Here is a 13,568-nt window from a genome sequence, read left to right as displayed (position 1 = left end):
TGAAACAAACACTTGACGATCGCGTCTTCCTGTTCAGCAGTCAGCTTCTATCTTGAGCTGTAAACAGTGGACAATGACCTCCTATTACTTCGATCTGTCTTCTTATTTTCCTTAGAAACTGTAGATATCCACACAATAACAACAGGAGATAGTGACAAAATCTAGTGAGAAGATAAAGATATATAGTGCAGGTCAGAAGACATAAAACAAATAGCAAAGAGTCAATAAAATCATACCATATCGGGTAAAATGAACTAATTTACTGATGAAGACATTTCTATAAAAAATGTTTGCAGCAAGAAGACAGTGTTTTCATTAGTCATATAATGTTGTCATATTGGTGCAGCAAAAGAAACTTCTTCTAACTTTTTTACTCTGTTTGACTCGTAAATGAACCCTTTGTGTGTACAACAGGTTTATGTAGTTAAACTTAATAAGGGCCCAGACTGGACTTTACAGACAGAATCAAAACCAATCCCAGCTGACTTTGAGCAACCTTCCTTTTTTCTTTTGACGCAACTTGTCTCAAAAACATTTCAGTTCATGGTGCAACTTTTGGTCTGGTATCTCCAAGCTCGTATGGGAAAGATCCCAGCCGCTGACACGCCTCCCTCACCTTAAGCAAGGTTGTGGTTTGGTCATGTGACCTTACACACTCAGTCATAAAAGCCCGTGTTTGGCCCTGCCAGGTTCACACTGTTGGTCAGGATGAGGGGGCTGCTCGCACTCGCCGCGCTGTTTGTGGCCGTTCTCGGCAAGGAGACGTTTGAGGGGTAAGTGGGCCAGAGCTTCTCACTGCTGTGTAGGGTGGCAGTGACCTGTATGTCCTTTCAATATACACTGGCTCAGATACTGAGTGATGACTGCACTTTCACGATAAATGCAGTGGAAACTAGCACAGGAAACTATGTACATTAATGAGATCAATGCAGATCATCTTGGTTTCATTTTAAGTTTTTGAGTGTCTATTTCTGCCTCCACCTCAACACATTAGTGAAGTGAAATTTGATCGATTTGATTGATTCTATTCTATAAAATCTCAGAGACAGGTGACTTTTTTGTAATTTGTTTCATCATCATGCTACAGTCTTTCCCTCCCACCCACCCACCTCCTTTCTCTCCTCTTCTGTTGATACTTTGTGGGTATTAGTAGATAAAAGTATGCCATGTTAATGAAACCTCAGATCACCCAGTAGAAACAACCAAACTAAGAGCACAATAAATCATCACTCTCTTCTCTCTGTGTAACGTCTGTATAAGCAGAACCAGAAAACCTCCTTTACCCCATGTCTGCCAACTTCTCTCTTGGTCTGGAATCTTGAGTTGAGTAAAATGATGTAAAACACTGTGGTTCTCTTTTTGCAGGCATCAGGTGCTTCGCATTGTTGCAAAGGATGAAGTCCAGCTGTCTCTGATCAAGGAGCTGGAGGACATGGTCATGTTCGAGGTCATTCATCATCAACAATTTTAAATAGATTCTAAAACAAAAATGGAAAGTAAAACACTGAACGTGTAAAGCCTCAAATGAGTAAGACTGAAATTGGATTTGAATTGATTTGTTCTATGGTATCTGTGCTTCCTCTCAGCTGGACTTCTGGAGGGAGGTGACTGACGTGAAGACTCCTGTGGACGTCAGGGTTCCCTTCCACAGCCTGCAGTCTGTGAAAATCTACCTGGAGACTCAGGACATTGAGTACTCCATCATGATTGAAGACCTGCAGGTATGAGACCTGCAAAAAAGCCCGTTAAAGTCCAGGCTTAAACAGGAACAAATCTGAATCTACTGCACTTTATTTTTCATTGAGCTCTGAATCAAATGTGAATGGTGTTTTTGTCCTGCAGATGATGCTAGATGAGGAGCAGGAGGAGATGGAGTCCACTGCTCGTGTTGTTGAACCCAGAACCACCGACGGCTTCGACTTCTCCAAGTACCACAGCATCAGCGAGGTTAGTAGACACACTCACTGTGGCTAGTAAAAACATTATTACCATAGACAACTTTTATGATATAGTTATGGTTTGGTTCTATGCATGAAAAGAATGATCTAAAGGAAGGATCTCAATTTTAGAGTTCATGTGTTAGATATTAATAATTTGCCAGAGTGTCTGATATAAACAATGACAGTAATTGTACTGTTATGTTAGATTTTTGAAAAAAAAAAGCTCCTATTTCATATTTCAAAATGTTTTTTCAGACTTTGTTTATGGTTGTTAAGTCAAGTGTGCCAATTGAGGAGACCCCTTAGCCAGCCAAACCCAAACCCAAAGCCAAAACCCTCCTCTTCATCTTCATCTTCAGCTTGGCCCTGATCATCTACAACATTTGGCCTCCAGTTACATTATTACGTAGCAACCCAAAATGATGAAACCTCAATACCAGACATTACTGTGCAGGGTTCTGTCATACTCAAATGATGCTCCTGGATAAAGACGAGGCTTTTTTTTCTTTGGTTTAGATCTACAGATTCCAGGACATGCTGGTGGCTGAGAATCCCAAAATGGTCAGCAAGATAGTGATCGGTCAGAGCTATGAGGGTCGCCCCCTGAATGTGCTCAAGGTAAATCACACAAACAGGCTGGGTCCAGGAAATGAAGACTGTGAAACTTGAAACAAACCATCTTCATCAAGGATAATAGAAAGAGAAGAGATTTCTGCATGCTGGGCGATGGCAGCGACAAGCTTCAGCTCATCCTGCCAGTGATGGACGAATGGGAAGGAACATTTTTCACATGCAATGTCCTTTCCTGTGTCTTAGTTCAGCACCGGAGGAACCAACCGTCCCGCCATCTGGATCGACACTGGAATCCATTCCAGAGAGTGGGTCACTCAGGCCAGTGGCACCTGGTTCGCCAAAAAGGTCCTTTGATAATTCTCATATTACTTTTGATTTGTTCTTCACTTTTTCTTCTGCAGCTTCTCGCAGCGAACCTGCTGCACTGAATATTGTGTTCTTTACATCTCTGCGTGTAGATTGTGACTGACTACGGACGTGACGCCGCTCTCACTGCCATTCTCGACAAGATGGACATCTTCCTGGAGATTGTGACCAACCCTGATGGCTTCTACTACACCCACAACAGCGTGAGTCTGAGCAGACTACAGACTGATTTTAGAATTATTTCCTGCCACATTCAGGTTTTTGACTTTTCATATTAATTCATGGTGCTTTTTTAGTCTTACTTTTCTATTTCATTTTTAAGGGTGTCAGTGCAAAGACTGTTTCTGACATTGATTCAGTCCTGGGCTGTATAAGCAATGCAAGAACCTTTAAGTTTCAAAGGCATCAACACAATGAAGACAAATTAACATAAGCTGACGGGATGACAACACATCTAATAACTGCATATCTTTTAATGTGTATTTGTGTTACATGTGTCATATGAATTACTGTAATGTTTCTAGAACCGCATGTGGCGTAAGACCAGAAAGCCCAACCCAGGCTCTCAATGTGTAGGAGTCGATCCCAACAGGAACTGGGATGCTGGATTTGGAGGTAATGTCTTTCCCTTGTAGCTGGGATATAGATCAAGGCACCACATGCTATTCACAAGACTTGCTTTTGAAACTCCAAACCTAACTTACCAGTGAGGTTTTTGTTTTATTGTGTTTTTTTAATTGTCAATGATTGTGTTACTTTTTGCAATTATTATCTATTTTATTAACTATTATCTTTTTTTTTGAATATTTAATTATTTATTTGTCTTTTTTTCTAATTGACCTGTATTAAAAATGAATACATTTGAATCGTTAGTCACCTGCACTGCTGTTTAACCATGTCATGCTCACTACTGCCAGCAGATGGTGCCAAAGTACCAATTTTCAAAATCCCTGCATACAGGATGATCTGAAGAATCTTTTTCAAGAGAGCCCTTAACAAACTGGCAACATAATTATATAAATAAAGATAGTAAAGATAATAAAGATTCGCCACTAATTGCTCTTCAAAATGCAGATGACACAATGCAAATCACAGGAAATAAGTATCACACATATTTTGGTGGTTGAATAACATGTTTTGTCCCTTTCCACATTATGGAGACACTTGAGACCATGAGTATTAAAATCTAAAGGAACCAAGTGTTTATCCACTTTCTTGCATTGTCTCAGACTCTGTTGTCATCTTGGTGTAGGAGCTGGTGCCAGCAGAAACCCCTGCTCAGAGACCTACCATGGACCCAGGGCGAACTCTGAGTCTGAGGTCAAGTCCATTGTGGACTTTGTGAAGTCCCACGGTAACTTCAAGGCTTTCATCTCCATCCATTCCTACTCCCAGATGCTCCTGTACCCCTATGGCTACACCAGGACTCCAGTCAAGGACCAGACCGAGCTGGTACAAATCACACTCCTTGTCTTTTAGGACTTCTTACAGTCCCTATGAGGCCTGTAGCGTCAGAAATATCAGATTGTGATTTGTGATCATGGTAATCTATTCCCACAGCACAATTTGGCTAAGAAGGCTATCACTGACCTGGCCTCCCTGTACGGCACTCGCTACAGATACGGCAGCATCATCAACACCATCTGTAAGTTTCAGCAAGACTGTTTATAATGTAGAATAGTTTTACTTCCAGCTATGCAAAATTATTCATTTTGAAGACATTCTCTCAGTCTGAACAACAACTGGAATTTGATAGTGAAATTTTGTAAAGCAAATGTGAAATGCGTCGTCTTTCATACTAACATGGGGCAACACTGTTAGAAATACATTTTATACACTGGTTTTAAACTAGACCATTTGGACACTAGTGGCAGCTCTGTTGAAACAGCAGCGGTGTACATTAAGAAATCAGATTTTCACAACTATATGCCACCAGAGAGCTTGTGTTTTATGTAACAATACCCTGAGCAACAATGGTTTCAATTGCAGACCAAGCTAGCGGTGGCACCATCGACTGGACCTACAATCAGGGGATCAAGTACTCCTACACCTTCGAGCTGAGGGACACTGGCCGCTACGGCTTCATCCTGCCAGCCAATCAGATCGTCCCCACCGCCACGGAGACTTGGCTGGCTCTGATGGCGATCATGGATCACACCTTCAAGAACCCCTACTAGTGTGTGTGTGTGTGTGTGTACAAGTGGCCATCCCTGTGGAGAGCATATTGTTGGCAATCATCTTTAAGACTAATATCACCCTCGTCATCATCATCATCATCATTCGTCATGACTCATCAGACATGAAACAAAAGCCACAAACAAAAGAATAAATGAACACACTGGAAACAAGTTTCAATGTCTTCATGATGATGAAGTGTGTGGTGGACACACTTCTACGTGTCTACATGTTTGTTTTTCTGCACTTCTCACCTGTAGTTAATAGAGTGAAACTGTCCTATTTGATCACAATTTATTTCTTCCTATCTCATCTGATCCTGTCACTTCTTGTACCAATCTTCGTAATTATTACCTCAAAGTTTTCACTCCAGGCTTGTACTAAAGATATTTAGATTTTTCTTTTAATTTGTTTAATTTTCTCTATTTTTACCCAGATATGACTGACACGGAGTATGTGGTGATTCAGGTTTCCATCTAGTAATTACTGAATTAGATCACTTCCTCTCTAAGCAGGAAGTAGGTTTAATTAAAAGTTCAGCCTTTTGTTCAGCCTAGTTAAGACAAGGAAACACCTTTGATGCAGCAAACAATTTTACACTTTATTTGACATTCATGTACAAACAAATTCATGTGATCAGTGTGTTAACGTGAGTTAAGACTGATGGTGAAAAAAATCATTCATCGCAAAAAAGGGCTGCGGTGTAGTCCAGCTTTTCATTAGAATGCACTTCGTAGGAGACTGAGTGTATCCAGAGAAATTCGACAGAGAACCAAGTCACTAACACGCCAACAAAAGGCCACAATTTAGCAACACTGTTTTACAAATGCATCTGTTGGAGCCGTGTCCATTTCCTTCCTTTAGTGATACTGCAGTTTTGTGATCCGATAGTCCATCTGTGTGAAGGCTAAACTAAAACTAATGCGATCACAACTGACAGTACAGTACGTCGATCCGTGCACACACACACACACACACACGCACAAAAAGAAAAATGGTGCCGATGGTGCAGTCAGCTTAGGAATCACAAGACATCATGACAATGTGGAGTAAAATACAAAAATAGCGTACAGCTTTTCTTAATCTTACAAAATGAATAAAGTTCTGTAGCATTATTTATATAATTTACATCCCATGTAATACACAGATTCCCATCATATCCTTCATGTCATATCAACATTACATTTTTCTCACTCTAGAAGCGAAAACCTCTTTAAGGAATGCCGTTTATTTGGTGGCTGCCGTATTAATGGAGCTAAACGTGACATTTTGAACGTAATGTTTTTTTTTTCGGCTGGTGCAAAGAATGGACGACAATAGTGTTACATGAAAAACTAATTTGAGTGCAAAAAGATCCATCAGTTTTCAGGTTCACAGATGAGGCACTGTGCAAACATTCAAATATACAATATTTATTAAATATAAAAAAAAAAAAGCATCGAGGGGAAAATACTGCTCCTTCTGACACGAAGAGGGTGAAGAGTGCAGTATTACACTGGTTACCGATGATTCCACCTGGTTTATACATTTCATGCTGTTGTCCAGTTTTAATTTGATCTCAATTAGAGTTTGAATTGTTTTGTATGTTGCTTACTTTCCCCAGGTGTGTGTCATTTTAAAGTGAGAAGAATCTGAGAAGAATTCATTCTCGACATCTGTGTCAGAGGAAATCTGGAGTAACAGATGGTGGATGGAGGATTCCAGTATCATGGAGGCTTATTTTGCAGACTGAGACTGGAGGTGTGTTTCTTTACAGTTACGGAGCGAGCGAAACGTAACCTGAAATAAAAAGGACCCTGTGTTGGAGGTATGTTTGTTCGTGTACATCTGTGTGGTTGCGGGAGGGTGGTGTTATTTCCACGGTCTGCTGTTCTGAACCCTGGCGCTGTCCCGCCCAGCTGTAGAGGAGCTCTGTCGACTCCGAGCGCTGGACGCTTTAGACTGGGAGCTGCTGGCTGACATGCGGCTGGACATGCGGCCTTCAGGGAACACACACACACACACACAAACAAACAAACAAATAGAGAAGGGTAACAAAGTGATGAGACAGGGCAAACAGTTGTGAGTCTAACTTTCTCTAAGTGAAAGTTCATTTATCACTGCTAACACTGGTCTATAATGCTTCGTTTAACTGGTCCTCTATTTTCCCATAATTTCCTAGAAAGAAGACTTTAAATTCATGGGAAAGTTCCTGGAAGCAACCATGAAGTTTGGTACTAATTAAAGGGACAGATGGAAAAAGTGGTAAATTGATACATTCATATTGAGTTAAATCCAACTAATTGCCAGCACATCCCTACACTTATCAACAAATTCCATTTATTATTACAAACTGCTATTTTATTAGGAACTAAGAGGCGACTAAAACAATGCTCTGACTTGAACTGGAAAACTGAATCCTGAGTTTCTGTCGGTGTGGTCTTACTGCTGGTGTTACTGGGGATGAGTATCTCCTCCAGATGCTCCTGGATCTTGTTCAGCTCATCCGATGAGAACCGCCACCTCCTCTCCGCTGCCTGCGAGGGCGGCTGCGGCACGGAGCTCCTCTTCCCCTTCAGTGATGTGGGAGGGGAGAAGCACGAGGTCGGGATGGAGCCCGTCGTGATCCCTTCTGGAAATTTCTGTGCGATTACTTTGAGACCTGGGAGAGGACAAGAGAGTGAGAGTTCTAGCAAACGTGCTGGGTTTTAATATTTTATATACTTTTTAGTCTAGTTTGACATTATAAAGAAATAAAATGCATGTTGCATGACTTAACCAACTTTAAATTGTGTCTGAAATAAAATCACCTTCACTTTCACTAATTCCATTCCCGGGACGTTCCCTCAGTCAGATATACAAACGTTAACTCTAGTGCCACTCACAGCTACAACCAAACAGCAGCGATGCGTAGGATACATGAGATGGCATCTTCACTATGGATTAGTTTACTTTTACAGGAAGTAGACTAGACAACGTAAGCGATCGCTTACCTCCTGACAGCATGAACAGGTTCTCAAATCCTCGTTCACACATGGTGGTGGCAGCCTGGCTGGCTATTCTCTCATCCTCGTCATACACGATGATGATCTTCCCTGCTGCATTTTTCTATACAGGTTGTGGGTTAAGTTCATTTCACTCGAGTCAATAGTCAGTTGCAGCTGCGTTTCAAAAAGACTTGTCATTGATTTTGATATATGAAAAAAGAGCTAAATGTTTTTTGAGTAGTTTGTGCTGAAGGATACGTATTCCAGCACTTCTCTGGTGTAGGGGTTCATTGTTCGAGACAGCGTGGCAATGGGGAAACTGTGTGCTGTGAGAAAGGAGAAAGAGACGATTAAATAAACAGACATTTTTGGCATTAAAAGCTTGATGACGTAGCTTCAGGTTCTTGCCACCTACCGCTGATGATGTGGCAGCGGTTGTATTGGTCACGGTCCCGTACGTCCAGCAGCAGGTAGGGGCAGTCGGGGTAAGGCCTGTCAGCTGGTTCAGGGCTGAACACCATCTCATTCTCCTTCTTCTGACTGTTCCTGTCGAGGTTCAGCTCTCCCACACCACTGATCACACTGTAAGTGGTACAAGGTTACAGGCTGCTATACCGGTCACATAGCACTGTCAGAAAAATACAGTACATTTAATACATTTAGAAAAGTAAGAAAAATTGGTGTTGGCGCAATGAGGATTACGTGATGTATTTTTTTATTTAAGTCTATTAGAGGATGGCTCTCTTTTCTTTAGTCCAGCACTCTTCATGTTAATATGTAAGTGATAATGTACGATTAAGTATCCAATATCTGAAAACATCAGATGAGACAAGTTCAATTATTGCTTGTGATGTAGGGGCACCTTGCCATACTTGCACAGTGACAACACAAAACTGAAAAAGTGCAAAGTGTTTTGGCTGAAGTAACAGGTTTTTTTAGCATTGAATATGAGTATTGTAGGTTACAGTTACAGTTACATGATTCATATGAACATCTGCAGGCAAGTAAGACAAATATATTTCCAAGGCAACGGTGGGGAGGGGGGGTCTCCACATCTCCTTCCCCTAGTACTATTTGTCGAATGTCTGTAGCCATCAGTGATGATTCTGCAGAGCATAGTACTGATTTTGTTTCTTGAAGCAGGGAGGGGTTGGTCTGGAAAGTTTCAGACCAGTTAAGATGAAACCAGAGCCGAGAGGAAAAGGACTCACTAGAGCAGATGTTAGTGTGGAGCTGAGCCAAACACTGTGGAAGGACAACACTTTCCCCTTGTGTATGTTTACCCCAGCGTTGCCCTACTTTCTCTCTCCATCTGTCCTCCCCACAAGGTGAAGGTGACCTAAAAGCTCTGCCATTACAGAGGACCAGTCCGTGGCCTCTGGAGAGACCACAGATAGAGTTACACTCCTGGGGTTCCTGTTCAAGCTGGAGGGGGCAGAGGACGCAGGTGAAAGTAGGAGACGCTTAGAACATATTGAGGGAGGTTATTGTGTGGTATACAGGAGGGTGGGGGTGTGGGACAGGCAGTATGTTGAGTGCACATACGAATATGGTGGGTGTAGAGTTACATGTGTAGTGTGGTTGGGCGTTTGCTAGATGGTTATGACGACGTTTACAGCTATGGGTGTTTCTGAATTGCTGTTGAATTTTGCTGTGTTTTTTAATTTAGATTACCGTCAGTCTGCTGCTGATTTCTTAAATGGGATTTTTAAATATTGTGGGCAGCATTTTTTTTAATTCTGAATGTATGGGGATAGGGGCAGACATCTCAACAGTGGATATCTAAAAACAAATAAAAGCAGAGCTGCCTGCAGGGCTAGATGCAACTAGAAGTTATATAATTTCAGTGAACTGACCCTTTAACACTTATCAAGCACTGATAAAAAAAAAAAATAGATCAAACCCTCTAGCTATTGAGACACAGCAAACTACTATCTGGAGTTCCTATTTTGTTCTCAATATTGATTTGGGCTGTATAATTGTAAAAGTGGCAAGTAAATTTCATAGCCCACCGACCACTGTAACTCCAGGACACAAACAGGTCAACTGCACATGCAGGGCACTGCACACAGTACGTATAGTTCACACACGCTGACGCTATTTGCCTCCATAATCAAAAACGGTATTTTGGATAAAGGCTGTCCACAGAACTATGAGCACTGTGGTGTGCTGTGTACGGTATGAGGTATTCAGTAAGGCTTTACAGAGCGCTGAGCTGCACAGTACCTTAGCAATGTAGACCTGGCAGAGTGGCAGATTTCCCTGGTGTCTCCTGCATCCTGGCGATCTGATTGTGGTGACGCCTGTGGGGAGCCGTTAGTGTGTTCAGACAGACACTCCAGGTCTGCATCAGACACCACTGACAGACCGTCTGCAAATCAGGGGGACCGGGAAATCAACAGATAGTCACCTACAGTACTGTTAGAGACATGAATCCATTTAACAGTCTGTATAAGTAGTGTTAGTGACCCGAGTTATATTTGTTTTAAAATGTTAATGACACATTTGGTACGAAGCTGGAGATTAATAAAGATTTACAATGCTGAGTGAATGATTTTGCTGAGTACGTTACCTTCTGGGCCGTGTGACTCGCCGTCATCACTTTCATTCAGGTCTGAAATGGAGGCTACCTGAAGTATCTGGTGTGAAAAATAAGTTGGGAAATCAAAAATGTTTGTACTAGGAAGTAAAAGTGCAAGCCGAGTAGTATCATTGAGTCTGTACATGAAAGTAACAAACCAAGCTGAATAAATCCAAAACTATTTACACAAGTAGCCTATTAATTATGAGGCACTATAAATGGATCAGGCTTTTTCATTGCATTCATTCTGTCAACCATAATATAGGTCATGGATTGACATAAATCTTGCTGGATGTTATAGTACTGCAAGTAAATAAATATCAATGCTTACCAATTGTGCAAATGTTGACACTTTTAACCGCTTGAAGATTTCATCTTTTCGATACCTGTAATCTAAAAGCAAAATAAAAAACAAATAGTTAAATCCAAGAAAAGGTTAAAGGAGAAAGGCGCCTCAAAGATCTGATGACAGCCTTGAAATATTGGCCGCTGTAGCTGAAGATAATAACTTTACACCGTCTGACCACTGGTCCAATCACTGTGACTGATAACTCAAAAATCTAGTAAAACTGTGATAATTACTTCAGCTATTGCATGCTAATGAACTAGATATAACTCACCTGGGTCTTGCAGGTCTTCCTTCTCCTCACCCCCCTCTAATGCTTCACTAAAACTCAGCTCTACCCTGTCTGTTCCCATGCTACCTTCCAGCCAAAGCTGCCACTACTACACCTAAATCAGGCTGTTCAGACAGTTTTATCTGTGCTATTGATACTGGTGTTTTCCACAGTGTGACCTCACCAGCTTACACTTTCTCAAAGACCCATGCTGGCACCTGACCAGCGTGTCCCTATAGTCTTTGTCCAGTCACACAGAGGAATTATTGTGGACAGCAGTACAATTCGCCTTTGGAGAGTAATGGAATCAGTGTCACTTATCCCTGAGAAATCAGGGGATGGGTCAACACAAAATGTCCACTGTTCACAAAGAACTTATTTAACAGGGAAATATCAGTGGGTTAGAACTTCTCTGGTTTACCTCTTGAAGTGCATGGACAGACAGGGAAGAGAAACCCACCGATCCTTGGGAAAATGAAGTGCCAAGTTGGCAAATCTTACCATAAGTGTACAGCAAATCTTAGGGAGGCTTATTTTTCTGTAATTGGATCATTTGTGAGTTTTACACAACCCTGCCAAATTGGGCTATTTGATCCACTTGTTCACATTTGGGCAGAATGGATAGTGTTTATAAGATGCCAATGGATTTAACTAATGTCGCTGGTCCAACAGTGTGGGGCAGCGATCTAGTACCCTGGTGGACAGAGGAACTATTCTGCACTTACTGGGTCAAAACTGTGATCTAAGCTGCTATGTGTGTCCTTGTTAACTGTCCTTTAGGGAGACATTGAAGGTGTTCCTACCTGTGAGGAACCTATTGTGAACTGTAAATCTCAGACACGGAGGTCACAGTTTGGAGACTTGAAATGGTGGTATGGTCATTTTAAAAGAATGAGGTACGAGTGCATCACACAAGAACGATTAGACATGATACTTAAAAACACATGTACAATTACTTGGCAGCTCTGATTCCTCTTCAAATAAGTTACTCACTTCTTTTAATCTCCTCCAGTCTTTCCATATACTTTGTAAGGCTGCATCCTGTTATATAAAAATGACAGTAACATATCATAATAAAGAAGCATATAAAGAGCATGTATAACTTATTCTAGGCACTAGTCTATAACAGTGTAGTGCATCTGAACATGGACAAGTTACCTGTGTCCAGCCTTGTTTTGATATGTTGATATTTAGCGTTTTTCGGTATCCTTTTTTTCAGGTACTAGAAGAAAAAGACAACCATTGGTTTTCGTTAGCTCTATGACCAGACACAAAGACTAAAGTTACTTAAGTTAGCCTGCAAGCATGGGACCATTCAGAAAGAGCTATCTTTAGTTTTAGCTTGTCGATACCGTTGATATGGTAACTTAACACTGATCATAGCTAAGTAGCTAGCTTGCTATGAGAGCTACATTTGTTTTAGTTGGCCCACGCTGCATTTAGAACACATCTTATTATCGATAGATCAATATTAACAGTTAGTACGCAAATAAAATAAGTACTGCTGTCATTTAAACAACGTTACCTCCACATTGCCGATGGCCCGATTGAGCGACATCTTTTCAAACCGAAATGCCAAACATTTATTTTCTAGGTTTAACAATCTCGCTGCTGATTGGTCAGAGCCTTCTGACGGACCAATCAGAGAAACTGATACTGCGCCACCTCCTCGCAGCAGTTTCATATGACATGGCTAGCTAGTTGCTTAGCAGCGGAAGACGCTCCACCTCGTTGACGTGCTGCATTCAAAGCACATAGAAATAACAGTAACGTTTCTACTCATAACAATGCAAAGTTCAAAAAACAAAGTACCTGGGTCGTTGGCGGCGCCTAGGATCTCTTCGTACATTCATGATTGTTTGTTTTTAGTCACAAAAGGTTTACCTGATATCCATGTTTTTTCAGTTAGTTTTGTTTTTATTTGATATTTACTAAAATGTATGCGGGCCTTTTTCTTTTAAATCAGTAAGTAGAGGCTTGAGTAGTCAAATGCACCGCCAAACTCCGAATCCACTAACCAGTAACCTACCACTCTTACTCACAACTTCACTGTTGTCGTGAATGATATATTCAAATAGAGAACGGAAATTATATATCAAGTTGGCTTTCCTCCCCGTTTTCACATGTTTCATGAATGCAGCACCGTTCTCTTCGCTGCCTCAATCTCGATCCACAGGTGGCCACTTGTTTGGCAGTAAGAATAGTAGGATTTATCTGATGCTTGTGCAAGCACTAAACTCAGTTTTCATCTAGTGTTCGTAAAATTCAAAGTCAGTTGAGGTGGCTGAGAGGCTGTGAAGCTGAACGTCGTGTTATCTGAGTTCGACAGGTCAGGTCTGAGAGTGCTGTT

General features: G+C 41.3%; 2 protein-coding genes across 2 annotated transcripts; one reads left to right on the top strand and one right to left on the bottom strand.

The window, feature by feature from the left end:
• Positions 1 to 671: 671 nt before the first annotated feature.
• On the top strand, positions 672 to 5,227 carry cpa5 (carboxypeptidase A5). The gene is made up of 11 exons (XM_070830233.1): positions 672 to 773; positions 1,366 to 1,447; positions 1,587 to 1,721; positions 1,843 to 1,947; positions 2,457 to 2,558; positions 2,757 to 2,858; positions 2,972 to 3,082; positions 3,404 to 3,494; positions 4,132 to 4,331; positions 4,440 to 4,524; positions 4,869 to 5,227. Exons 1-11 carry the CDS (start codon positions 709 to 711, stop codon positions 5,054 to 5,056), a joined length of 1,266 nt encoding a protein of 421 aa, XP_070686334.1. The 5' UTR covers positions 672 to 708; the 3' UTR covers positions 5,057 to 5,227.
• A 457-nt stretch (positions 5,228 to 5,684) lies between these two features.
• cep41 (centrosomal protein 41) lies at positions 5,685 to 12,786 on the bottom strand. The gene is made up of 11 exons (XM_070830990.1): positions 12,744 to 12,786; positions 12,377 to 12,440; positions 12,212 to 12,259; positions 10,933 to 10,994; positions 10,593 to 10,659; positions 10,247 to 10,391; positions 8,436 to 8,602; positions 8,279 to 8,346; positions 8,027 to 8,141; positions 7,480 to 7,695; positions 5,685 to 7,033 (listed from the first exon to the last, which is right to left on the bottom strand). Exons 1-11 carry the CDS (start codon positions 12,774 to 12,776, stop codon positions 6,906 to 6,908), a joined length of 1,113 nt encoding a protein of 370 aa, XP_070687091.1. The 5' UTR covers positions 12,777 to 12,786; the 3' UTR covers positions 5,685 to 6,905.
• Positions 12,787 to 13,568: the final 782 nt, after the last annotated feature.

The sequence above is a fragment of the Pempheris klunzingeri genome, chromosome 5, assembly GCF_042242105.1.
Source record: "Pempheris klunzingeri isolate RE-2024b chromosome 5, fPemKlu1.hap1, whole genome shotgun sequence".
In the NCBI taxonomy this organism is placed as follows: domain Eukaryota; kingdom Metazoa; phylum Chordata; class Actinopteri; order Acropomatiformes; family Pempheridae; genus Pempheris; species Pempheris klunzingeri.
The sequence above is the reverse complement of the archived record's forward strand: the minus strand, read 5'-3'. Positions and strand labels throughout refer to the sequence as shown.